The sequence below is a fragment of the Micromesistius poutassou genome (genome assembly GCF_964030765.1).
Source record: "Micromesistius poutassou genome assembly, chromosome: 13".
NCBI classification, from domain to species: Eukaryota; Metazoa; Chordata; class Actinopteri; order Gadiformes; family Gadidae; genus Micromesistius; species Micromesistius poutassou.
In genome coordinates, this window is record NC_140283.1 from 12382405 (window position 1) to 12410302 (window position 27898).

General features: G+C 44.8%; 1 protein-coding gene across 4 annotated transcripts in view; it reads left to right on the top strand.

Moving 5' to 3' along the window:
* The window catches only part of mob2a (MOB kinase activator 2a), a 48442-nt gene that overhangs the window by 14567 nt on the left and 5977 nt on the right, over positions 1 to 27898 (top strand). Inside the window, exons 1-2 of one of the 4 annotated variants that reach the window (XM_084477400.1) lie at positions 2280 to 2640; positions 26252 to 26412. In XM_084477400.1, coding sequence (XP_084333526.1) covers positions 2603 to 2640; positions 26252 to 26412 — 199 coding nt within the window. In that variant the 5' untranslated portion in view covers positions 2280 to 2602. Of the gene's footprint in view, positions 1 to 2279; positions 2641 to 4197; positions 5267 to 19748; positions 19924 to 26251; positions 26413 to 27898 lie in introns of those variants that run through there. The other 3 variants (XM_084477398.1, XM_084477397.1, XM_084477399.1) reach the window with 3 other exon arrangements.

Consider the following 27898-nt stretch of genomic DNA (forward strand, 5'->3'; position numbering starts at 1 on the left):
CTGGCTCATAACAAAGCGTTGCTTCCTAGAGCCACAAGTTTCTTCTCCCAAACAACCACTGATGTACCGCTTCCCTTGACACAGGGAAGTGTGTGTGTGTGTGTGTGTGTGTGTGTGTGTGTGTGTGTGTGTGTGTGTGTGTGTGTGTGTGTGTGTGTGTGTGTGTGTGTGTGTGTGTGTGTGTGTGTGTGTGTTCTGGTTGCTAATGGGTTGCGGCCCAAGCATGGCTCTGTGCAGTGTATTCCTGGAAACCCTATGTAGAGGAGAGGAGGGGCCAGGGGGCCATTCCCCAATGCACAGCAGCCAAGGCTGCCTGTTTTTCTGGAAGCTTTTCTCCCTCTCTCCCTCCATCAGGCCCACAGCCCAAGTGCTGTCACCAGGGGGAGGGAGACGAAAAATAACTCACATCACGGTATTCATTTGTTTCTGCGTGGGATGTCCACAACTGTTGTCATAGCAATGCATTGGTGTTTTATTTATTTATTGTTGTTTTTACTTTCTTGCCACTGTTGTCTTTCTATGTTGCCGGCTAACTTGGAACACGGCCATGTGCCCTGTTGCTGGGATGATGAGGGCAGTGATGAAGAGTGGTAATATGTGCCCCCTCTCCACATGACTGAGCCGCAGGGGAGGAGCGGAGCGTTTTGATGGATGAAAAAGGAAATCACTTTTTATGCAACAGATGATGCATGCATTGGCTGCTCTGGATTAGGGGGATTGCATGCGTGCACACACTCATGTTATTCAACTCGGACCCGAGATAAAGCAATGCAGACGGCAGGCCTGCAGAGAGCATCTGTGTGGAAAAATGGTGCAGTCCTCTTCTTTATCCTTCCATACATGGTGCGCCCTCTGTCCTTCCTCCTCTTCCAGTCTCCTTGCAGCCTGCCTCCTATCCACCACTCCCCTGTATCAATCCACTCACCCTCTTACTCGCTGGCCCCTCATTTGAATTCCATGTTCCCCCCTCACAGCCATGGTCCCCCCTCTCCGTCTCCACCTCTTTTCTTCTCCTCTCTGTCCTCCTCCCCTCCCTATCTTCCCTCCCCTCTTCTCCTGACTCCTTACGTAACTGCAGTGTGGGACTGACTGCAGCAGTCGATCAAACTGATTGATCAGCACTTCCTGGGCTATGGGCTACTAATGCTGATGAGCTGCCTTTGAGCCAGTCGGCCGTGGACACTCTGCTAAAGTGTGCGTGTGTGTGTGTGTGTGTGTGTGTGTGTGTGTTCAAAAAACAAGCCTCTAGTCTACATGCAACTGTGCGATGCATGGTGCCCAGGCAGCGGCTCTGCGACATGCAGCACTGCGACACGTGTACAGATTTTACCATAAGGCTGCAGTGCATCAGCCAAGCCTTTCTTTGTTTCACCATGGCCAGACCCACACAGCCAATGACAGATCCACAACAAGACGCCCACACACACAGCTTATCTACGAGCACATAGATAATTGTCTACCCCCAGGGGTAACAGAATCAGGGGTACAGCTACCCTGTTAAGTGAATGATATATCCTATATACTATATGATTTATACTATACCCATATCAGGTCCACAATAACACTAAATGAATTTGGTTTAGTGCTCAAATAATTATTTCTCACAATTGCACGCTTCTTTGTTCTTTTTATTTTTTTTTACATTCCTTTGTCGTCCTGGAGGGGGGGGGGGGGGCTTTTGGATGCAAGACAATTAGTAACATGATGAAAGTCTAAATGTTTGGTCACAAAATAGTCTGAAGAGGCTGCTGTCTGGAGTTCTGCAGAAACACCAGAGCACTGGCCTGGCATGGCTTGGAAACGCTACACTGGATTTAAATTGCATTAATGGATCCTTGGTCCTATTCTTAGCTTCAAATCTCTCTCACCCTTCAGCCTTTGACAAGTGTTGGAGCTGTGGAGACTGTTCAGTGCTCTCCGTTGAGCATATGGAGAGAAATATATAGCTGCTGTTCGTAGGACACCGGCGTGAAACACGAGAGCCTGTTTCCCTCGCATCACTGTTAATGGGAAAAGACCGGGCTCACGTGAGTCTTGCTTTTTTTTGCGGTTTGCGTTGTATTTTTCGTCCGTTCCTTTCTAAAATGAACGACAGTTAAAAAAAAATCTGTGATTTGACGGTGAAATACAGGAATGTAGGATTCAGTGATTTTTTCTGTTGCTTTACAAATACCAAAGTATTTTTCCCCCGATATGTCTACATGCATTAGGCGTCAATGGGTATTAGACACAAAGAAGGTGTTAGCCACAAACGAGTCTCTCTGGAAACACGCGGGAAGTAGAGGCGGCTGTCGCTGAATGGACAAACGTGTCTTTTTGTTTCAGTCGAAACGTTTGTTCGGCATCCAAAGCACAACCCAGAACTTGTCCCCCTGACTTCAAAACCCTGCCCCGCGGAAACCGGGGGAGCTGGAGAGGGGCGGAGGTCTGGGAAGAAGCGACAGAAAGAAAGCAGCAAACGAATCTCGGGTCTGCAATCCGACTCCCTCGTCCACGTTTGTTCCTGGTCTGCGGCCGTTCGGAAAACGGTAGTTTTCGAGGCGTAAAGACAATCAGAATACTGTCAATTCTGGATTTCTTTATCCGATTCCTGGCGTCCAAGATGAGGTTTAAAAGGAATGGCTCCTATACGTTAAATAGGTAAGATGGATATTTTTAACAGGCACGCCAATAACTTTATCGTTTCCATATCGGGGGGAGAGCTGAAAGCGACTGTGTGTGTTGGAAGTGATCCATTCTGAGGCTAGACAATGGATGAATCCGCGTGATTTGTGTAACGTACAGATCTTTTTTACATGGATACCGATTAAGCTGTTTCCTATATTGCCTATCATTGCCAATGCTCTTGTAATGGGGGACCACGGGAAGTTGGTTTAGTGCAAATCGGGAGAAACCAGTCTTTCTCGCTCGGATCTCTCCTTTGTTTTCCTCCCGTTGAGAGAAAGTAAGTCAAGATGATATTACACACAACCCCCCCTCCCCTTCCAGGATGCCTCCTAGAAATACCCCTCCCCATGGGCCCATCACCTAGCAACTTTTTCTCTCTCTCTCGTGTGTGTGTGTGTGTGTGTGTGTGTGTGTGTGTCGCGTTGCCCCATGGGTGATGTTGCGTTGTATGGGCAGTGTGTCTGACTCCTGCTTGACATGATTGCAACAGGCTCTATTCATGTGTGGTTTTATAAACCCTGTCACGAGTTGGGTCTCTCTATCCCCCCACACACCCACCCAACCAGTTCACTCTCTGTGTCTGTCTGTCTTTCTTTGTCTTTCTGAGTTTTTCATAAAATATACTCCTTTACATTTCTTCCATCAACTGAGCACTCCCGCTGTTGGATGTGCTGGACTCCTAGTGACTCTGGGCTTTTCATGCAGGGTGATTGGAGGAAGGAGTTAGGATTTATATTGTCAATGTATGTTTCCCCTTGGTCATCTCTCCTCTGCCTCTCAGTCCCCGCCGGGGCTTGTTATCTTGGCACATGAATTTCCGTTGCACACACACACACACACACACACACACACACACACACACACACACACACACACACACACACACACACACACACACACACACACACACACACACACACACACACACACACACACACGTCCCCTCCACCAGCCTCATTCAGTGAGTCGGCTGCTGATGAAAGGGATGACGTCATGCACGATACTGAAGCTGCTGCTTCAGCACAGTCACTTCTCCTCCTGCTCCTGTCAGGACGCAGAGGGGAGGGGGGGTGGGGAACGAAGAGAGAGACATATAGACGATGTCCTCAACCACAGGGATCTATACTGGGCTGGACCCACAAGCATCTCTGGTTACTACTTGCTATCAGTGTGTGTGTTGTTGAACCTAATTATGAGGACAGAAGCTTCCCTGCACCATTCTTGCGGCACTAAGTGTTCGCTCTGTTTAAAAACTCTGTGGGCCATTGCAGTTTTTTGCTCTGGTGTAGTTTGTTAAGGTGAACTGTGCTTATGCTATGGCGAGGGAAACGGAGGAGACAAGCTGACATTTAGTTTTCTGTATGGCGTCTTTCTATTTCTGCAAATTCTGTTTTTACACACACACACACACATACACATACACATACACACAGCACAAATGCAGGCACTGTACGCTTAGGTTCTTAATTTCCCCTTGCAGTCCGGTGGAAATGTTCACCAGGGGGAGGGGGGTGCCTGCGTATGACAGAGAGAGGGGGGGGGGGGGGTTATGAGCATGCCCTTCAAATGATGACCGGGTTGCTTTGCTACAGAAATGGGCTGTAATGCTCTGCAGTGATTGGCTCGTGTCCTAGAGGTGTGTCTAAGCCTTTGCCCCTCCCACACCTATACCTCCACTGTGTGAATGAACAGTCAATGCAGTCGTGCGTACGTGGTCGATGCAGCACACGTGTAGTCACGTGTCTAGTGCTCCCCCAATGTTTACTGTTCCAGTTAGCTATTTGCAGTCAGTTTAAAAACAAACCTTAAAATTCACATTTTAAACAGTCCGTGTGCAGAGAAGAGGGGCTGTACCGGCTCCGGGCAGAGATAAGAGCAGAATCTCTGGGCGTGTGTTTTGATTTGTTGGTATGTGGGCTGGATAGGGGGGATGCTAGGTCGTTGTTTGGGATGTATACAGATTGCAGAGATTCTAACCATCCGGGTACGCTTCCTGTCTCTCGCTCTCTCTCTCTCTCTGACTCCGTGTCTGTCTTGCGCTCTCTCCTCTGCAGTCGAGACTGTGCTGCCATACAGTCAGCAGTTTGTTTATGGGACCTTGTTTGCCAAGTTAATCTTCCCGCCTTCCAAGTGGAGCGAGAGAGGAAGGGAGAGAGGGGGAGAGAGAGAGAGAGTGAGTGAATGTGAGAATGTAGCGGAGAGGTGGGCAGTGCAGTATTTGGAAGGCAGACGGGATCGTCGGAGCAAGGCACTCTCGGTTTGTTAAGCGTCTAATTTTGCAGCCTCTGTAGAAGCGGGATACTGTGTGCGTGCGCCAAGGCTGCATCGCTTGGCACGTGTCACAGTGATGTCACACTGACCTGCGCTAAAGTCTCGAAGACGTCGCTGCTGAGCACTGGGCCCCACGCCTGCTGGTGGGCAACCGCGTACGGTGTTATGCCCGCCGCTGGACCCATACACCCGTAGGCCAGACAGGCTGCTGTACGAAGAGAGGAAGCGGAGGGAGACCGGCCTACGTTGAGCACCTCTCCTTGGTCTAGGCTGGACCTACTGTGGGCTGGATGGGGGTCCTTGTGTGCTGTGACTGCTTCTTCTATAGGTATAGGCACACACACACACACACACACACACACACACACACACACACACACACACACACACACACACACACACACACACACACACACACACACACACACAGTTTGTTGTTCTCGTTTTTATGTTGACATTGTTGGCTTGTTAGTTTTGTGTTCTATCCTCTAGGGATGCTTGCCTCTACAGTAGCGGTTCCTGTCAATATTATGTTTAATTTAATTTTGGTGTGTAGCAACCTCCCTCCCACATACGCAACCATCGCTTATTTGCGCTGCGGTTACAAGGATGACTTTTAGGACATTGCAACTTTGATGGGCTAGGTTTGTTACACCCTTGTGTGATGAAATAGGGGCTCCATATTTGACAGTTTAACAGCCGAGAAAGCAAGGACGAAAGAGGGACACTGAGAGAGACACAGAGAGAGAAGGAGACACTGACAGACAGTGAGAGGGGGCGAGAGACTCTCAGGTGGCCTGTTGTCAAGGACGTGGGCATTGATCTAGAGTAGACGCTGAATGTACTTACTGACCTTGAGGTGAGCCAGGGGCAGGGTGACATGCAGCCAGAGTTGGGTAGCTCGGGGCTCACTACTGGAGAAACATCGTCACACAGACGTCCTCTTCCCTGCTCATCTGCTGCTCCCTCCCCCCCCTCAGATGCGTACACTTGGTCATCCTGCTTGGCAAGGCAGTGCTGTTTGTTTGGACACTGTGTTCCGTCCTGAGGTTACATGGACTGTTTATGTGGGAGGTTGACCCTCAGACTTTGCGCTCTCCTCTTTATTGTTGTCATTGTTGTTTGGCCTTGAGTGGAATAACCTTTCCAACTTTTTTTTTTTTTTTTTTTAAGTTACTTTTTAAGCAGTTCAAGGTGGCCAAAAAATAAACAACGGTATTATTGGAAAGCCATTCTAGTTCCACATAGAGGGCTGTTGTGCTGGAGAGAAAGTGGGCGGATGGTTTAGGGTTAAGCTAGCTAGCCTGGCAGTCCCCATGCTAGTAGCGATCTGCCTGGTCCGGCCTCACATGTGGTCCTGAGGTTAACCAGCATGGGCCTACTTCAGCAGCAGCTCCATAAATCCTATATATAACCCAAACTCATGCACACACACACACCCACACACATCTGGGTAAGATTAGGCAGTCCTAATTCGCCGGGTTTCGCGAACCCTTTTTTAAAATTCAATATTCCCCTTTTTACTGAACAATCTATCCCCTTGTTTGTGTGCGAGTGACGTACCTGCTGAACCCCATATGTTTTCCCACAGCTTATTGGTTGTGGAACAGCGGCCATATGAAGGGAAGGACATGCGTCACTTCTGTTTTTCTTGTAATTATCCTCAGGCAAGCGGGCATTGGCCCAATCACTGAGGCCTTATGGGCTCGTTAAGGGAGAAATGGTTTGGCAGTCCTATTTTTAGCACTTCCCCTTTCGATCAGCTTGCTTGGCAGTGTTGTTATTTGGTCTGATTGATGTGTTTTTGAGAGACACACCCATCTGAACAAGTCATCATTGACCTCCACTTATGAGAGCCTTAAGTGGCTCTTGAGGTTTAGTAGTGTTTTTCAATAGTGGCCCTCTATGGAGCTCAGACTGTCTATTCATTCAGAAGGCTGTTCATTGAAGTAAAGTAGTTTATTGTCTTCCACTTCCAAGCCAGAAACATTGTGTACAATATACAATTAAAGGGCAATGTGCCAATTGGCCAAAAGAAAACCTATGCACCTTAGTTGTGCTTGCAACTGCCCCATCAAACACCAATCTTGGGCAAGTTTGCGTTAGCTGTTGTTGATTGCTGGCTGACGAAGTTACTTTCAAGTTGGCCAACATGTGGAATCGGCCTTGGCCAACATTCTTTAGATGAGTGTTGGTGTTTGTTGGAACAGAGGGCAAGCACCTTGAATAACCTTTCTGATGTAATTGGACGTTAACCAGATAGTGTGTGTGTGTGTGTGTGTGTGTGTGTGTGTGTGTGTGTGTGTGTGTGTGTGTGTGTGTGTGTGTGTGTGTGTGTGTGTGTGTGTGTGTGTGTGTGTGTGTGTGTGTGTGTCACAGTTTCTGTGTTTTATTGTTTTAATAGTGAAGGCCATGTGTTTCTCATTATGCTATTTTGGGCCAACCTGGCCAAGGTGCAGCTGGTCTTTTCAGTACAATAATGACACAACTTTCCACCCTTTCTAAACATGCAAATGTAATGGCTGATGGTTTGTCCTGGTTTTATGCCTCCTGTTCATTTCCAAATTAATCTCAAGTAAAGAAGGATATCCTCAATCAATGGAGGCTAACACAAAAAACCTGCATGAAAACAAGACGGTACAATTGGTGTAACAGGTTCCAAAATGTGACCATGAGGATACCATGTCTCCACAATCACCTACTAAGTCTATCAAAAGGATAGAAAGGATAAAAAAAGACACACAAGCGAAACCCACAACAATATATAATCCTGCACAACTGAGAATATACTGATGAGACCAGCTCCAATTTTTTAACTGAGAACAACTGCAGCAAGACCTAATTTATAACAGTTAGGCAGCTCAGTTGTTCCCTGTTCCCATAGGAAAGATGACAGGCCGAAAACAAAAATCAAAACACACCCTCCCTTTAGAAAAGGAAAATGGAACTGAAATATACAATTTCAACGTCACAATTCCCATTTCCAGTTGTTGTAGCTGTTTATTCATGTCTGCTGCTCCACCCTGACAAATGAGGCACGAAGACCAGTCCAGACTTCCGGGTATAGATAATCTGAAGCTTCACTGAAGCATATACTGAAGTATACAAACACTGGCTCCAGATGGACTCAGGTCGAAATTACTTTACACAAGTAAACAAGTTTTAAATACATCCCACGCACATAGGTCTCATACAAATACAGATATACAAACTGTGTATTTAAAATCTATCCAGCACTACTGAGGACAATTTTATAAATCTAAAAATAAATGTTTTAGTACAGAAGATGTCTGCTGGTGTTTGGTCTCTGTACAGGGGTAGTCGTCTGAAATAGTGCCAGATTGAGGCCAATCCCCTTCACTGTTATTGGTATCAATGTTTTCCAAAATCTTGTTCTCTTCAGCGCACAATTGAACTCAAACGCAAAGTTTGTGGCTGAGCTTGTCCTGACCTCCAAGTTATTTTTGGAATAAGCAATAGGATGTTCATGTTTTCAATATTGATCCATGATCGCTAATTTTATCAATATGAAAGTGTATTCGACTTCAAATAGTGATCTATGGTACCTGTGTGTGTGTGTGTGTGTGTGTGTATGTGTTGCCTGCTCAGTAGCTTGAAAAAGAGCTGCAATTGCACTAATCTCACCTCCACCTTATAGATTCCGAAGAGTCAGCAATACATTAGACAGGTGCATACTCATGTACCAGGGTAAATAATGGTGCTCTTGTCATCTGCGTAGGTCTTTCCGTTACTGACATCTCCTGCTTCAAGATGGTAGTGTTCTTGCCAGATGGCTGTTGAAAATAGCTAAATGAATAAGCATGACAGTCCAACTCTTATAGACATATGGCACCACAAGCAAATCTCTGTAAAATATCTGCAACTCAAGGTTTGTTTGTTTTTAATTATGTTCCTTCCCATATGGGAGGGTTTGAGTTGTGGGTGAATAGTCATACCTGTGTCTACGCAGATTTGTTACTCGCGTGTGTCTCTTTTTTCTTTCTGAGTACATTTGAAGGGCTCCTCAAGGTATGTCTTAACTCTGTCTTCTCAGTAGGACCATAAACAGACAGGTGGTTAATAGGGTTCTATACCAACTAGGCCCATGACGTCTAAAGGGGATTAGAGTCTTATCCTAATGGCCAAAACAACTGTAGAGAGGTGGCATAATGATGGGGTTTAACTGCAGGCCTATAGAATGGTCTCAGTGTTATGATGTCTCAAACTAGACCCATTGGATGGTCTCAGTGTTAGGGGACGAAACCCAGAACTATTAAATGGTCTAAGCACACACCTATTGAATGGTCTCAGTGTTATGGGGTCTAGACCCAGAACCATTTAATGATCTGTGGTATGGGGTCTAAACCCACACCTATTGAACAGTCTCAGTGGTATTGGGTCTTAACCCAGACCTATTGGATGGTCTCAGTATGACTGAGTTTCAACTCATGCCTTTTGGAAGGTGTCTATATGGAAGGGACAGGGTTTGGTCATGAACTTGGTGCAGCAGGAGTGAGCCTCGCAGTAGCTTGGGGCTTTTCTTCATCGTCTCTGGGAACAAGAGGCCCCATTTCAGGGTAGACAGGAAGTCCCTGGGCGCCACACTTCCTGTTTATCCCAGCCAGGAGTGAGTGTGGGGGTGTGGTAGAGTTTGGCTGTCTGGTACAATCTTAAAGGGGATGGAAAGGGTGGCAGTAAGTAGGTACAGTTTCCTTGTTTCATTCTTTCTTTGTTTCATTCTTCCTCTATACAGTGCATCACTCATCATAATTTCCACAGTGGGTTTTGTTTTGCTGTGCCCTTAATGTTCTTTTTAATGACAAGTCATCTGACATAGTACCACAAAGGAACAACCAAGGAAAATGTTTCAGTTATAAATCAAAAGAAAGTCAACTTCCGTTACTTGCATTACAGACTATTAAGTGGCACACTTTCAAAACAATCCTGCTTTATGTGTGGTTATGTGTCACAGAAGCCCTCCTCAGACCCTCTCGCATGATTTGATGTATTGCATCTGAGGCAAACTCCTGCAGCGTTGTTGGTGGCTGCAATGTTTGATGGCTTGGCAGGAGAGATTCCTCCCATTAGAGCCATGCATCCCCCATTAACATACTCCTCATAACTGTCCCACCTTGTGAGATGTCACCAAGCAGTGTCCCACCCCCAGTAATAGTTGTATATATGTTGGGCTGCCAATCTCAATCTCTAGTGCCGCCAATCTCAACCACTAGGGAAGGAGACATATGCATACCTGCACCCGGCATTTAAGCGCTTATGCATATATTTCTTTAATCATCAAAATGTTTAACGAAGCTAACGTTCCACTTAATCAAGCAGAACGTTGATTCCAACTAGAGAATGAAAGTGATTGCATTGCCATACATTCATGTATGTTGAATGATGAACAGTGTTGTTGTAATGGTGTGCTTTCTGATCCTTGCCTCAGTTGCAGTGGGTCTGGGATACATTAAGGCAGGGGAGGTGATGGAAGGACACACAGCTGTACGTGATCCTGTCTGAGGTTTCTCCATTGCCCTGGCCTCCTTCTGCCCTCCCCTCCATCACTGTGTCCTCTACGTGCATTGTTCTGCCTCCTCCCATTGTGTGTGTGTGTGTGTGTGTGTGTGTGTGTGTGTGTGTGTGTGTGTGTGTGTGTGTGTGTGTGTGTGTGTGTGTGTGTGTGTGTGTGTGTGTGTGTGTGTGTGTGTGTGTGTGTGTGTGTGTGTGTGTGTGGTTTGATCACTATCGGATACTTGCAAGCAGCCAGTTCCCTGAGATCTTAGCTCAGAAACAATGCCCTTTCAAGGAGGAAAAAACATGTGGTTTTTGACAGGAATCCATAACATGTTTTTTCTTCATCTCCTACCCCCTCCCTTGTCCTCTTGTGTAGCCAAAACACAAAATCACATGAAGCCCTCTCTCTGTGTGACCCAACCAAAATAGGGAACGGTTGTCGCTACATCTATACTGCAGGATCACACAAACATGTATACATGCACTACACATACACACACACACACTTAGTGGTCATAAGCACTCCATTGTTTATTTTGTTTATCATTTTCAGCTTCCATTAAAAAAAAAAAAAGAAGAATCTATTGATTGTCATTTTCGGGGTTATGTGCTCTTTCTAAACTGCTACTTGGACAGAATGTGTAAAGGCAGCACTATTGGCTCGTCTCAGTGCTGAGCTCGGAAGCAGTGCGTAGGCAGAAACTCTGCGCCCTTGCTCCCTGGGTTTGACCGTGAGGCTGTTGAGATAAGCAAAGCAGCAGGAGCCAGTTGGTTTGCTAATGCAAACCAAACGTCCCTCCGACGGACTCTTCAGCAATAACGAACGAAGAGGGCGCTCTGTTTGTGCATTGAGGACTCTTTCACTGAATGCTCTGGTTCAAATTATCCACACACTGAATACTTGTGGCTATTGTGAGAATCATCTGCTTATTTGTTTTTTTGCAAGGGGAAAACAAAAGATGTTTGACTTACAATTACCGCACCTAAAACCTCTTAGGTTAATGGATGGCTTCCAGTGGTTCTAATGTTTTCCCCCTCTTAATCAGTTCCTCATTTCTAGGCGTCTTTGGGTAGTGAGGAAGCGCTATATAAATTCAATGCATTATTATTAGGATTTAATTGTTCTTAAGGTATTTACAGTGAACTGTGGATACCTTTTGATTATTACTATACATAGTTATATTACATTGAAGAACTACTGGGGAAGAGATTAATCCAGATAAATTGTATGTTAAGTACAATATTATGCGTATACACATAGTATTATGTCTACCACCCTATCACCACTAGGGGTCACCAAAGCTTATCATAGCTACACAAGACTCTCTCAAAGCTAAGGTGGGACACATTCGTTTACCTATTTTGATTAAAACTAATAAAACCCTAAAGAAACTATGCAAGACCAACTACAGCAGGGTCAGTTTATTTATTCATGGTTATTAATATTTTTTATGTTTAGTTTAATGGTTTAATGTAAATTTGGACACAAGGTCAGTGTATGACAGTCAAGGGCCCTTGGGAACCAGAGGAATGTTCAATAAGCCAAGAAACGGCTTGGTCCCTAGGATCAAGAGATGCCTGTCTTGGAGCACAGGATTTATATTGTGTGTAGGACCGGTAACAACAGCTGAGTACAGTATGTATGAAGATCAGGATCAGTATGTCTGACACTTACAAGGCTTTGTCAGCTTTAATCAGCTCGCTCTGACACCTCTGTCTCAAAGTCTGCTCCAATTGGCCAATTCTCCGTGTCCAAAGAACATTCTGTATCGCGTGTATATCTTTCTGAGAACTACCTTATGCCATATTTGTACGTTCTCATATAAGTTCGGCAGACATCTGTGACTGACTAGCATTCTCATTTCGGAGTCAATGACCTGGATCAGTTCTGGAATGCACATCCCTGGAACCCTGAACTCCAGTCAAGTTCACTGCCTGCATGTCTTTGAACATGTTATCAGGATGCTCTTCGAAAGCAACTGATTAGCTTTGATAAAGGCCAATACGAAAAACGACACAATACGCTACACGTTACAATACTAAAGTTAATACCCTGCACGAATCATCTCCAAGCTATTTCCTTCACTAATTATTATTATTATATTATTATTATGCTAATGTAAATGTTTTAAAGAGCATTTGAGAACAAATGAACTTGGGTATTTTACCCTTAATTGCAAAAAAACACAGGCAGGGTCAGCTGGCTGAGTCCCCCTGCTGAGTGCTCTGTATGTAGAGCCCAGTAGGTCATCAGCACCGTCTCATCATCGTGTTAGCAATAGATTAACTGTTCACTTTAGAAAAGGGCATATCTTCCATCAGCTTTATCAATTACTATCAATGGATTAGTTTTATCAGTAGTTAAGCTTCCATTAAGTTTACTTTTGTGTGTGTGTGTGTGTGTGTGTTGGTACTATTCCTGCTCAGGGCCAACACACGCACACACACGCACAGGCCCAGGCTCTTGAATGCACGCACATCCTGTGCAAACATGGACCCTCTCCCAATCCTTTCCTTCACCATCCTTCATCTGAGCTCCATCCATCTCTTCGTCCTTTCCATGACGTGCTCCCTCTCGGCTCCAGCCATCCCTCTCTCTCACTCCCTCACAGTCTCCCCCTTGTGCTCCTGTGCAAACATGGGCATGGGCAGACCACATCCCTAGCTCTCGCTCTCTCACTTTCTTGTTTTTTCTTTCCCTCTCTCTCACTCTCGCTCTCTCCTTCTGCAGCACACACACCTTTCAGTGTGGCCAACACTGTAAATACTGTGTTGAATATCTCCCTTATCTCTGTTGGCTACATCCAATATTTGCTAGCTTCAAACTATCCCTCATACCCCAAAATTAAAAAAATGACAATCTCTGCAAACAGTTTGTATACAATTCCAAGGAAACGTTTGCCTCTGCTCCTGGCAGGCGTACCTTTTGATAGTTGAAGCTGAAAGAATCTTTCCCTCTCTCTCTTCTGTCTCTCGCCCTCTTTCTCGTGTGTACCACCAGTGTTTCTTTCAGTAGTGTGACTCTTTCATGTTTCTCTGCAGTGCTGCTGGTTAATTGAAACTGTAGTGGAAAGTAAGTCATTATGTTGGTGGAAGGCTTCAAAAGGGTGCTTGGCTCTATAGTGTCAGCAACTGTTATGAGTGAGTTGGGTATTGGGGGACACACGCACACACAGAAATCTGTGCACCCACGCCCTTATTAAAAAAGTTTAGAGAAGTGGAATGGAAAGTTGGTTTTGCTGTGAAGTCTGAGGGACTGTGCTTTTCCATGGGTGGGGCATGGGTACTGTGTAGATGTAGATGGTGATGCAGCTTAATAAGTGCAAGTAATAGCAACTTCAGCCTATATTTGCCATGACGTGCAATCATTACATTTAAAGAGGCTAAAGCACACTTTTCAGAGGCAGTTCTGTTCTGTTTCTTAAAAGGAACAAAACAATTGTCCTCTTTGTACCAACAAGCTTAGGGCACTAGATGTGCTCTAAAGGACAGTGTAGTGTCTTATACTTGCCTATAGGTGGCAGTACAACGTGTGTGTGTGTGTGTGTGTGTGTGTGTGTGTGTGTGTGTGTGTGTGTGTGTGTGTGTGTGTGTGTGTGTGTGTGTGTGTGTGTGTGTGTGTGTGTGTGTGTGTGTGTGTGTGTGTGTGTGTGTGTGTGTGTGTCAGCCAAGATAACTAGATAAATATAAATTATATTTCCTTGTTAGTTTTAGCATTATTTGTTTAATGGATGCTGTGAGTCCTCATTGAGAAGAATCCGGTTTTGTTTCCTGCACCTGCCATGTGTCTTCCCCATCTAACCAGCCACCTCTCTGCCAACATGATTACTGGCAATTTAGCATTTGTTCAACTTCTACCAGGAAACTACAAATTCGGGCCGCCGACAACAACGTGTGTGTGTGTGTGTGTGTGTGTGTGTGTGTGTGTGTGTGTGTGTGTGTGTGTGTGTGTGTGTGTGTGTGTGTGTGTGTGTGTGTGTGTGTGTGTGTGTGTGTGTGTGTGTGTGTGTGTGTGTGTGTACACCCATAGGTCTTGCATGCACTTTTTTTATGTGTTCCCAACACTCTGTGCCCTAGCCTAAAGGCTCAGTTTGTGTGTGTAAATCCTGAGATGGTTTGTTGAGAGCTGCTCTGGAATGCTAGGAGGGAGGGGTGTGTACAGTGGCCAGGCATGCTGGGACATCCTCAAACATCATTCCCTTTTCTTCTTCTTTCTCAGCTCATCATTTAATAATCCAATAATTCAATAGTGTTAGCGTGATATTTGATTAGTCATCAAATTTTGGTTTTAGCATTTAACGTATTTACTAGATGATGATGACTGACAAAGTCTATCAGCAAGGATTCAAATTGGCTTGAACATGAATGTAGGTAGGGCAGATATTTTTTTATTCAACCTAATGACTTCAAGAAAAATACTAAAAAGAACAATGATTTAGTAGTTAACTCTGCTGTTAGTCTAATACCACAAAATCAACCAGTTGGATTCTTTGTTGATTGGCCGATTCCATAATCCTTCCATGGCATTGGTTTTCCTCAACAACATTCACCTGGCTCTAACTATCATCTCTCCGGTCTGGCCCAGCCCTCCTCCTGTTCGTCTGAGCAGATGCCATGCACAGCTTAAACTGCCTGAGGATGTTTCTCTGGTATTTCTCATCTCTTGTCATCCACTTGGCCAATGTCCACTTCCTCCTTCATCAGTCTTAAACCAGTTAGAACCAGTCATTGGCCTCTGCTCTTTCAAACACATGTCCATGGTTAATCTCTCTCCCCACAGCTTAAGTCTCTTTCTCCAACTTTAGCTCCAACTCCAACTCCATAGTTAAGAGATGTACACATCTCTGAACTGAGCTGCTGTGGTAATCACAGCAGCTCAGGAACTTATTATTTTGGGTGGTTACTGCTGTTAAATAAAGTGTAAATGAGGAGGGGGAGAGTAATATATTCACATGTTACAAGTACACACATCTAGACCAGCACCGAAACAAGATAAGATCCACCACTGGGAGTCCCCCTGTATTCTCAGAAGCATTCTCTCTTCTGCTTTCTTCCTCCCCTCCCAGATCTACCCTTTCTTTCCTTCCTTTGTTTGGTCTTGCTCTGGCGCACTTGTGCACATGCGTGCGCAGAGAGAGATGGCAGGTCTCTGCTCGTCGCCCTTCTCCTGCTGGAATGCGCAGTGTTGACGAGACAGATCAGGCTAGAGGGGGGAGGAAGAAAGGTATAAGAATGAAAGGGGAGGTCTCGTCCCTCATACACCACCTACAAAGATGAAAGGATCAAATGGTAGAGGGAAAGTAGAGAATCGTAAGAGGGGGTGTGGACAAGGAAAGAGCTCCTTAATGAGAAAGGAAGATGCAATTGTAAAACCTAGCTCTGTTTTTAATGATAAGCACTTATAAGCACCAGTATTTTAACAAACCAAGCTGACCAGGATGGCCTGTGAGAGCTGTTGCAGAACTTCCTCTTATGGCTGCCCCCACTGTTTGCCGAAACCTATTCTTGTCCAGATTTTGTTTGCGTAGGCTACACATTGGTCTATGAATACACATTCACTAGGCTCTATAGAGGTAATTTGCCTATTGTTTACTTTAGACTCACTTTAGAATCATGCTTTAACAAGGTTTGGGCACTAAGAGCTCTTTTGATTAGTCTACTCTATGAGGATTATGATTGATTTATTTATTTATATATATAATGTATTTCCTGTATGTCTTCCTGCTCTGGGTGCTGTTCTTGTGTGTAAGGTTATTGGGTTCATTATGAGAAGTTGTCCCCTGGCCTCATTGACCTTCAGCAAAGTCCATTGAAAACCCCTCAGGCAGCCCATGCTGTTTTAACCAGCTCAAACCTTGTCTAAACACTCTCGCACACACAGATTACAAGGTCACCAACCGATGCTAAGCAAGCTCTCTGCATGATTTTGTTTTTTAATATCCTTCTGCTCACCTGTTTGGCTGGTGTGCCTGTCTGTCATCATCTCTATCTGTGCCATCATTGGCCGCAAAGCTGTTTTAGCATGGGCGGGCACTGAGCTGTTGCAAGGTCCTGTGAGACTCGTGTGCATTGGTTGTGACTCATCTGTTACTGGCAGGACTCAGTGTTTTCTTTGTCTCAAAGAGGTGGAATGTCCGCTGACTTCCAGGCCCGACCCGTTTGGCAGGTCATTCAGCCATCTCCGTCAGCCAGTGAGCAGCCAGTGGCAGCTTTAGCTTCAGCGCCCCAGGTCCTGGTTTAGTACAAGATCTTGCCTCAAACTGGGAATCCCTGTCGGGTCACGGTGGTTCATGGCCACACACGATTTGGAGTAGTTACTTACCCTTCACCATGCACCCTGAGGCACTTAGGAAGTGGAACTTTTTTTTTTTCGTTAGCAGTAAAAATATATTTGGCATACGGTTTTCGTCGGCGAGGTGAATAAACAAATTCTGTAATGAAATATTTAATTCTTTCATTAACTTATGGGGAAATCGTGTTTAAGGATGGTCGGCTGCACATTAAACAGATTAAACTAGAACCGTCTGTAAGCTTGGTCGTCACACAGGCATGTGCCTTCACTGACGACTTGAATACCGTCACAGGCTAGATACAGACTATTCAACAAAAACACTCCATAATCCAATGTTTGTATCATATTATTCAATTTTAGCTTTATTGAAATCAAAAAACAGATTTCAATATTATTAACTGATTCTAATCACACTCCCTTTCAAATACATTATCAAGCCATTGAGATGTAACCCGGGTTTAATTCCATACCATGTCATTGAGTGATCAATATGAAGGTTCAATGCTGCTATTGAAAACATATGCTCCCATGCTTGATGCAAACACAACAAGTTGCTATATTTACGACCCGTATTTAAATCTTGCACCTTTCAACACTGTTGAATGCACGTGTCTCATGATTGTGTAATGTGTGTCACTGCAAGGACGCCGCCACCATTGTGGATATGTATTAATACATGTGTCTTGGCACGACGTCATCATAGTGTCACCTGCTCATGGATGCTAGGCCTGGGACAGGGCCGGTGGCTCTTTAACGTCAGCAGAGGCAGAGATAAAGGACCTGCTGGCCTTCAGACAATGGAATGTGGCAGTTGGTTTCCATCTACGTCACTGTTTGCGTAAGAATCATTTCATCGGTGCTGGGGCGTTCTAAGTCGCCTTCACGCTAGATGTGGTTGTTCCTCTGCCTCTACCGGTTCTAACATTAAACCTGGAATGTATTTTAACCATTGTTGTCGAAACATTTATTTTTTTACCCTACTAGCTGCACAGCTGTGTATTATTTAAGGACTAAGTGTTGTGGGTATTTTGACCAAACATTTAAACACATTTATTTCATTGTTTGACTTTAGCCAACCTAATTATTATAATGTAATATCATGCCTACAAATATGTACCATGATCGCTCCATCACTAAACATGAATCAAGAGTGATATTTTTCCCAAGGACTAGCTGAAGTGGGATGTTTTGTCTTTACAACCAGGCGGATGACAAGGGCTATTTCACTGTGGATCCTGAGCTTAGCCTCGATACTCATTTCCCAGGCATGGAGGCCCAGAGGCCAGGCCTAGCCCTGGAAATGGGGGGCCCATCGGTCAGGCCTGGTACTCGACATGGCCCAGTGGACCTGAGAGACACCCTTCTATTTCAGGTGATGGAAATTACTGATTTAATGATGAGGGAAGCCGACTGATGGAATGTTATTTGTCTAGACTTCCATGACCGTAATTGCTTTCACTTGAGTGATCATCTGAAGGAGTATGATGAGCCAATGACCTCTTGCATTTGACCGGTGCACCTATTCCACTATTTGCACTGTTTATGGAGTCACTCAAAAAGTTACTATTCAGTTAGCGAACCTTTTTAATGGGGGTGCTGGAGTTTTTCCTTCGGTAGTGCACTGACTAACTAGCGGTGTTTGAACCATGGAGAGGAAACATTTCCTCCGGGCTATTGATTAAAGTAGCTTAACTTTCCACCTCTTTCTGGGTATTCTTTTACCTTTTATCCCGTTTCTATATTTAGCCTCTGGTCTGTTCTTTAGCACCCATCTCTCTTCCTCCCTCACCACCACCACCAGATTATGTTCACTGGCAGCCAGTCACAGAGCACCTTACCACCCCCTCCGAGCAAGCATCCTGGCCCTACTGGAGCCACACAGAGGGGGCTTGTGTCCTGACCACTGCTGTGGTTTGTAGGGAAGGTGTTCAGGTATTCGAGGGGCTTGCTTCTGCAAAGAGACCCGTGCCAAAATATGTGCTCCTTGATACGTTCAGCTAGATCTACTTTCTCAGATCTAACCTAGGTTTAACATCTTGACTGGTAGGGAGCTTATTAACAAGAGACCCATTTGAAAGTAGGGGCCAGGTTTCTTTCTCTTATCCGCTCTGCTACCTCACTGGCAGAAAGAGAAAGAGAAGGGCACGTAGAGAAAGGACAGGTAATTCAAGTGGAAAGAGTTACCCTAAGAACAAGCGATGGGTCTAAAAACACAAGACTGGAATTTGAAGGGGAGGAAGAAGGTGAATAATTAAAGGGAAGGAGGGTGGGAGAATAACAGGCTGCATGGTTCCACAGATTGTTTTCTCATGACCTAGGTCTCTGTGTGTACTCCTAAAATGTAGGTGACACGGATCATGCTGTTGTAATTTTGGCATCATGTCTACAATTCTATTTCCGTCCTACCGTCCTTGTAAAGACGATCTCTAATCGTTTACTACCGACATATGCACATCTTTGAAACGGTAAGACTACTGTTATTAACGCATTGTGTGTAGCGCCTTCATACCAATGTCAAGTTCCGACACGTCTGCCCGCCCCCACCGGTCTTAGTTTTAGCTCCCGTTGAATTTGAAAGAATGTCGATCCACCAAACGCACTTTGTAAGTGTTTTGTAAGCGTAAGAAAAGTTCGATTCAATATTGACTTGTGACAATGTTTTGGTTGTACATGATCGTGTATGAAAATAAATTGACGAGCTTGAGCTTGGTTAATATAAGCAAATAATTAATTATTTCGTTGTTTAATATGGTGATTCTTTTTTGTTTGTTTTATGATGTTGCTGTAAACATTTACTAGCGGTGACCACCTGTTGCTGCATTGTAACTGCGCTTCACTGCTCCCACAACCACGTCCACTGGAGCAGACTGTGACGTAGACTTTTCCCCTCTTCGAGAGAGGACGGTTCTCACCGATTGGCCCATGGGCAGAAAGAGGAAGGCTGGAGTGGTGCTCCGTACAGTCAGTTGAGACAGTGTAGGGTGAAGACCGTAGCCTGAAGTGTGGTTGCATGGCTGTAGTCTGAAGCACGAGGGTATTCGATTAATAACAGAGTGGTAAACTATGGTCGGCGATTACTGCTCTTTTCCTGGAGATAAGACGGACATGCACTCGCAGAGAAACCCCAAAAACGGACTAAGTTGTAAAATGGTCCTTCAAGCGGTAGGCAAAGTGCTACGGTACGTTCAACGTTTGTTTTATATTTCTGTACATATTCTTACGTTGAGCATCTAAAGCGCGTTTACGTATAGCTTCGTTTTACTACAGTAATGTTGCTAATGCGTTGGCCTCCGACACTCACTCGTGACAGCGGCAAGTTCTTTATTTATAACTTTCCACGACATCAAAGGATCGGTCTGTCTCGGGACACGATATTTGCTTGGTAGTCACAAAGGTGTAGTGGCATACTCAATCAAGCATGTCATTGGATTTCACGAGAACGCTAACGAATTAATAATTTTGCTTTTCTAAAAAAACAAAAACGAATGTCCATTGGGTTTGGGTTATAGATGGTCTATAATGGATGTTAATTAAACAGTTAGTGTTCATTTCTTGGATCCTATTCGTCGTCAATTATACAAATCTCCCCATTAATAATAAAACAAGGAAGTGTGTTATTGTTAGAGGAGTGTGTTGTAACTGAGGGAGACCTTTTTGAGGGCTTTTCTCAACATAGTATAATAGCACTACTTGATTCAGATTACTTTATTGAAATCAGGGAAATCGTGTGTGCTACTTTTGTACTACTTGTATTATGGTTGTTTATGTTGGCTAGTGTTTGATTTGTCAGTTGTTCATTTTTTTTATCAACCATGATAATCATTTTTTGTTACATAACTTAGACAGTTAGAACTTAAAAGAACACCGCTATCGAGGTCCAGTAGAAAACAGACGTTTGTCTAATGTAGTAATTGCATGCCGTTCCTAACTCATAATGCATGCATGACACCATTCCTAAAAATAATCAATAGGAGGTACATGGGGGCCTAGATGGTACTGGAGTATTGTTATTGTAAGTTTACCTTCTGTGTGTTTGCATTTTCAATTGATGATATTAAGTAACTATGATGAGTGTCTTCCTCCAGGTCACAGATAAGTTATCTGTGTAGTTACTCATACCTTCAATGCTGCCAGGTGTCTTTTCAGGCCCGGGGCCCACATGCCAAATGCTGTGTTGCCCATTGTCTGGACTTAACGTCTAACAATAGTGAAGTCATGAAGCGCATCATCCCCCATCTTCACGTTTTTGGAGAGAACGCTGCCAATGCAGCTGGCAGTGCTGTGTTCAGCAGTTCAGTGCTGCGTTCTGTCATGGTGGCTGTGCCACGAGTTTATCTCTGCACATTTGCCACCACTCTACTCTTCTACTAATGTCACATAGCTGATCAAAAGTTTCGGCAGGATTGACTCTTTGTTTTTTTCCGCTTAAGGAATTCCAGAAACATTTTGTATAGAATTGCTAGAATTGCAAATACAATAATGGCGATGGTGTCGTGGTTATGGTTTTAAGGGGAGAAAGACTTTTTGCTTTCTGGAAAACATTGATTGGATAAGTGGCCACATGGTTCTTTGTGTTAAATAATCCAATCATCTTGCCAGCTTCTTTGTTTTGATTGTCTCATCTTTGGCCAACTGATTGGATTAAATCCCACATGAGCCCATTCAAGTCGCAGTCATATTTGAATTGGTTGTCTAAGACTCCTGAGTGCAAATGAATTGATCTGCTGTACTCTTTACCACAATTAAGACTCTTCCCCTCCCCTCCCGCCTCCACGTGTGTGTTGAGATGTTGATGAGGCTGCATTGTAGCGTCACTGGGGGGTCCTCATGTACTGCCTGTGCCTGAAAGCCTCTATGAATGGGTTGGTAGGCGAGTGTGTGTGTGTGTGTGTGTGTGTGTGTGTTGGGGTGACAGATGGGGGTTTGTTACATGTTTCGTTGTTATCCTGCCGGAATGTAACAGATTTTCTATTGATCTTTTATAAAAACAGATGATACATTTAGGTATTACAAAAAAATATATATATATATGCTGTTTGCCGTTCTTTAGAGCTCCACAAAACAAGGCTTAAGTCATATCGCCATCCTTGCTCTATTTAGCTCTGTAATGGCCGCTGTGGTTTGGTTAGTCTTGGCATGGCTCTGACTGCCTGTCTGTGGCTTTTCAGGGTTAAGAGCCATTTTCAATCTCTTCAATTTGAACACTAAAATAGACCAGGAGGCCTGTCTACTGCAAGACACCTATCCCAGCCCTAACACTGCTGACTTCACAAAATGGCAGGTATTTTCTTAATATTTTCTTAGCGTAAAGGAGAGATACTGTTAGCTGACATCTTATAGTTAACTCCCTAATATGATAGTTTGTACTATTTTAAGTGTTACTTTATCTACAACACTGTGTGAAGTTGGTTACAAGTTGTATGGAAGTGTGTAACAAAAGGTTATAACCCACAGGGTTATGTTCATTTTCACGTTACAATTGAACTTGTTTAACAGGATTGCCATATAATTTCCTCCAGGGCATCGTGTATTTTATTTATTTACTGGTTGGGATCAAGCTAGTGAAAGGATAGGTCTGTGCTGGTGTGTATTAGCCATTTGTTAAAGAGATTCTTTCCAGTCCTAATTTAAAGAAAGTGCAACTCATCAAGCCATCCCACCCAATAAACTCTTTATAGATGTACAGTGCGGATGTTGTTAAAATATTTGTGTGCATTGTGTATTAACAACCTTCCAAATACTGCGTACAATCATCTTGGGGGGGTCGGAAGGAGTTTGGCTTAAGTGTGGAAAAAGTGTACATCAAGCTCATATTTAAATCCAAAGGTCAAGAACGCATACATTGGATAAATTTGAATTCAATGTGGGTAATGGAGAAGAGCAAATCTTTTTCCCCAACAACAAAAAATATCCACCCAGTTTATGGGGCAACCTTCCTCTTCCTTCATCTGTGTGAATGGAAACGAGCACAACGCCATCTTCTCCCTGGTTTTGTTTACAAGCGCTGTCTGCCCTTACAGCTGGTATTAATTACATCCGTATACTAATCAACAAGAGCTTATTACGTTGGGCAATATCTGGCTTGGCTAGAAGAGCCACAGGCCTGGCAGGCAAGTCTTGACACAGGTGAAGTTGTAAACGGTAGGTAACACTGGATACATTAAAAGCCTTTAGATTGCGTAATATCACACAGCCATTAAAACACAGGAGCTCGACATCTGATTCTGCAGCAACTAATTAAGGCCTGGCTTGTGCGTCACTGTAAACTAATTCAGTTCATGTTTTAGTACTGAGGTGTTAAATATGCAGCCTGCATCTTCCAAGACCGCCTGCTCTGTACTTCCATTTGAGACAATTGAGGCCCTTCTTGGTACCAAGCTTGTGTGTGTGTTTAAGTGATAGAGGTCATTCTCGTAATAATTATGTTACTATGTTGGTGGCGCTAAGACTTCACCTACCAGAGACACCCTGGTTCTTCTTACGAAGGTCTATTTTTGAACTTTTGCGTTTAGCATTCTGCTGGTTTTGTTAGCGAGGATTAGCATTGTTATCGGTGCACACTTCACCACAGTTAGTATAAAGCCTGATGGGGATGAAATGCAAGTGTTAATGTCTTGAGTCTTATTTGGGGCCCTGTGTATTCAAGATCAATATTTGCGGTGATAATTAAATCTGAATATGATGACATAAGCTGACAAAAACGTCCACAATGTAGATTTTGTGGTTGAATGCTACCATTGCAAGTTAGATATCTTCAATCCCCTGCACATCCCAGATTGTGAAGTGTTTGCACGTGGTGCACGTGTGCAGAGGGGACAACTGAAGGCCAGACGCATGGATACGCACGCACACAGACCGGACAGGGCTTGTTTCTGCTGGTTCCCTCCATGTCCCTGTAGGCAGCTGTCCTACCAGCTGGCTACACCCTCAACTGGAACAAGGCACATGGTCAGCAAGGTGTGTGTGTGTGTGTGTGTGTGTGTGTGTGTGTGTGTGTGTGTGTGTGTGTGTGTGTGTGTGTGTGTGTGTGTGTGTGTGTGTGTGTGTGTGTGTGTGTGTGTGTGTGTGTGTGTGTGTCAGTGAAAGTTAGCTAGATAGCGTGCGTGGCCAGCAGAAGGGATTCAACAGCTGTCATGTCCCAGTCCGGCTCCACCGCTGACCTCAATGTCACCCAGATACGTTGGCCCACTTCCCCATTGTCTTTAATCTAGGTAAATACTGTCTAGTCCCCTCTCCCTATTAACCCCCCCATTCCGTCCTTCCAGCATACATAGCGCATTGATAATGGAACATGTGGACTTTGAACTGTAAGGTTGCAGACACAAATCTCGTCTCGAGCACATCCTAAATCACTATTCCAGATTCAGGCAAGATTTTAATCTGCAAAGTGGTTCAAGATTTCGGGATACGTCGGCCATTCTTCGGGGTCTGCGGTCCGTCAGGCTTGTGTGTCACGGATGGCTTCCCGCTGGTGCCGGGGAGACTGTGGTGGCTCCCCTGGCCAGCGGCACCGGTCTGCCCCTGGCCTCAGCTCCCCTCCACTCCTGCCTTTTGGCCTGCTCCGACCGGCCCCTCTGGTGTGGAATGGAAGCCGTTGACTATTGCCTTTTATGGCGAAAGACTTGGCCTGGGAGACACCACTGAGCATGTGCGAAAGCCGTGTGACACACTGTGCGTACGTACGGCAGCTGGAATCACTGTTTTTTTTATTAATTATTATAAAAACAAATGGTTAGGAATTTTACCTCACCTCACCACACAGATGTGTAAGGCGTTTCCATGGAAACAGGGATACAGACAGGAAATGACTCGGGGATTAATAGGAATGAGGGGTGGGTGGGGGGGTGGTGGTGTTCAGTCAGTTACTGAAAACCTTTACGACTTTGTTTTTCCTATCATGTTCCTAGCGATGCTCTGTCTGACTGGCGTGACCAAACATGCCTCATACCAAACCACAGCCAGCCACCTGCGGTCTCGACACACCTTGTGCCCCTACTATCTCCCAACATCCGCAGACGGCGCCTTCTTTGAGAAGTCGCGATACACGTCGACGTGAGGACAGGAGGAAAGGGAAAGGAGAACCCGGTGGTGTCCGCTCATTAATAATTAGCCACCGGTGTAACCTGTAGCATCCGTCTGTAGCGGTTTTCAATGAGGCTGATGCCAAGCCCAGCCAACGGTGGATGGGTACGGATGACTGTGCCAGGGTGACTCATTACCCAGGGATCGGAGAACGAGTATGTGTGCCATGAGCCGTGAATGGCCGAAATGCCGCCGAAGGTCCCCCCTTTTTTTTTTATGTAGCGCTGGCAGTTCACGCGATAGTTTGATGAGTCACTGGATGATGGTGCGATGAACATCAAGGTCTGCGTCGAAAGCTCTGCAGCACATATGGGGGGCTTTCTCCATCTGTTTCTACTAGGGAGGGCGGCACAAGCTTCATATACAGCTAGTAAAACAGACGGTAGTCTGGCTCGTAAGGCCTCGACGGGGCTGCTGTCATGTTTGCTGCTTGTTTATGAGTTCCCATGGATATCTTCTTGGCTTATGCATTGTCTGCCTCCCACTCTCTCTTGTGCTCTCCATATATCTCTCTCGCTCTGTCTCTCTCCCCCGCATTCTCGCAGACCTTACATCGTCTGTGATTCTGGTAGCTGAATATCTTTATGCATTTGTGGGAGATTAAAAGCTCAATGTATTCATTGAGTCTACAAGAACTTCCCACACCTCAACTAACTAGCCGACTAAGGACGTCAATGCTGCCTGGAAGTGATATCATCACTTGTGTGACGAGGGTCTTCTTAGCAAAGGGAGAAAGATGTGTAAATGTTCCATCTCGCCATAGAACCCCCTAGAACTAGCGATCGTCCAGAAACGCTGAGAACATCAGAGCCGTTTATCTCCAGCAATCTGTCTCACTATGGAGGTCAGTGGCAGGGTGTGGGGTGTTGGGGGAGGGTGGGGGGGGCAAGGTTGCTGAGGTTACGGCCCTGGAAGTGTAAGCGGGGTGTGATATGACATCCCCGTGTTAAAAGTAGCAGTGGAAGTCCAAGACACTGGGGGGGGGGGTGTCTGTTTGGTCGTTGAGCTGCCTAACGATGGGTCAGGGGTCAGAGATGCCATGACAATTGGGCTGGCTGTGTACAGACACGACCCTTGGGTCCATCACTCTCCAGGCCATGACGCTGTAGATTTTACCCCACACAAGTTGCCTATGTATAGCTGTGTGAATGTGTGTCGGTTAACCACAGTCCTACATTAGGAATAGAACTGCACACTGCTTGACTTGGCACCTGCCATGGACTCACACAGGCATGACTTGAATATAGTGGTCTGTAATGTATGTTTCGCTGTTTGACATAACTTCTATGGAATTATGTTCAATGCCAACCGAGGTGCTTCTCTTGCCTTTGTGATCACACAGGAGATTTTCAATTTTCATAGCTCTAGCAGCCAGTGAAATAGGGTTCTACCATAATTAACCCCGCCTCTTCCTTCTCCTTACAGGAAGTCCAAGACGAAGCCCAATGGGAAGAAGCCCCCGGCGGAAGAGAAGAAGCAGTACCTAGAGCCAGAGTTCACAAAGATCCGCGTGCTGGACTTTGACGTCAAGGAGCTGGTAGTGCTGCCCAGGGAGATAGACCTCAACGAATGGCTAGCTAGCAACAGTAAGTGTGTGTGTGTGTGCGATATCATTTTGTAAACAGATAGCAGATAAGAGCATAGCATTTACAATTTATTATAAGCAAATAAAATAATGAAAGTCGTATTCCAACTAGGGCTGCCACTAACCATTATTTTGATATTATTCAATAATACATCAAATATTGTATTGATTAATGTAAATGGTATGTTTTCATCCAATTATGCATACAATTCATTGACAATTCAGATGACTTTGCCTTTGACTGAGAGCAAAAATATAAAGAAAGGATGAAACAAAATACATCATTATTTAACATGTAAAACTTGTCATATGCTTGACATAATGGCAGAAATTAAATAATGACATGGTATATACGTACATCACAACAACGTACAAACGTGAATCAGCGTAGAACCAGCCCAGATTCTACCCTTAACATATTCTTATCAACACTCCTTCATTGAGCAACCGAAGGCAGCAGGCAAGCGGATGGAAGACACAAAAGTCTCCCTTCTAATAATTACACGTTGGTAATTTGTCTCATAAACCCGATTAGGCCGCACATATTTCAGCACAGAGACGCTTCCTCGCTTCTGTTGTCGAGGGGGGGCTCCGCATCCATCACCCATAGTTTAAATATTTAAACTTGAATGTGCGGCCAATAAACGCAAGGTGCATCAAAAGAAAGCCGGTCAACACAGGAGCCATGGGAAAACATTGGTAGTGGGCGGTCTGTGTAACCGGCCCACAGTGGTCATTTGGACTTCTCGGATGGTCCGCCTTCCAGAATGGAACCTGTATGCTTTCTTTCAGGTGTTCATGTGTGGTGGGGGTGCTGCTGTGAAATGCCGTATACATTATGTGCTGCGAACAAAAGGCTGTTTTGTTGTCCGCTAATTTAAAGTATGTACTTTAAATTTCTTGGACTCTTGTACTCTTGTACTTCCCCCAGACGGAAAGCTTCAACAAAACAACATAATATCCTCTTCATTAGCAGACTCAATGAGATTAGGAAATCTGGAGGTGTTGACTCGAGCCACTCAATTACAGGAGCCAAGGGCGACTGATCTGAGCGCAGCAATAAGGCTATGCAGAAAAATTGAAGTAGCACATTTATTACAAGAATTGAATCACATTCCCACATTATTATGACTTCGTCTGACGGTATTTTTCAAGGTTTCTCCATTTAGGTATGAGCTTGTCATTGGAGTACGATGTTCCGCTGGTATCAGAGCTGTCTAGAGGAAGCCAAGTGTTTAACAGGGTCCAGGCTCGGCCCAGATCTGGCACAGGCCTAGACCTGCTCCCACCAATCCTGCATATTTCAAAAATTCCCTCACAGCCAACCTTGGATATAGAATAATATTTACCCAACGAAGTGTTTAATCCTAGTTATCGATGGCAGGCATCTGCTCTGGAGATTTTCTCTGTTTTGTAAACCTTCTAAGGCCTTAGCTGTAATGTGTCTAAGCATGCTGTGATTCTGTAGGTTTTACAGGGCAAGGTAG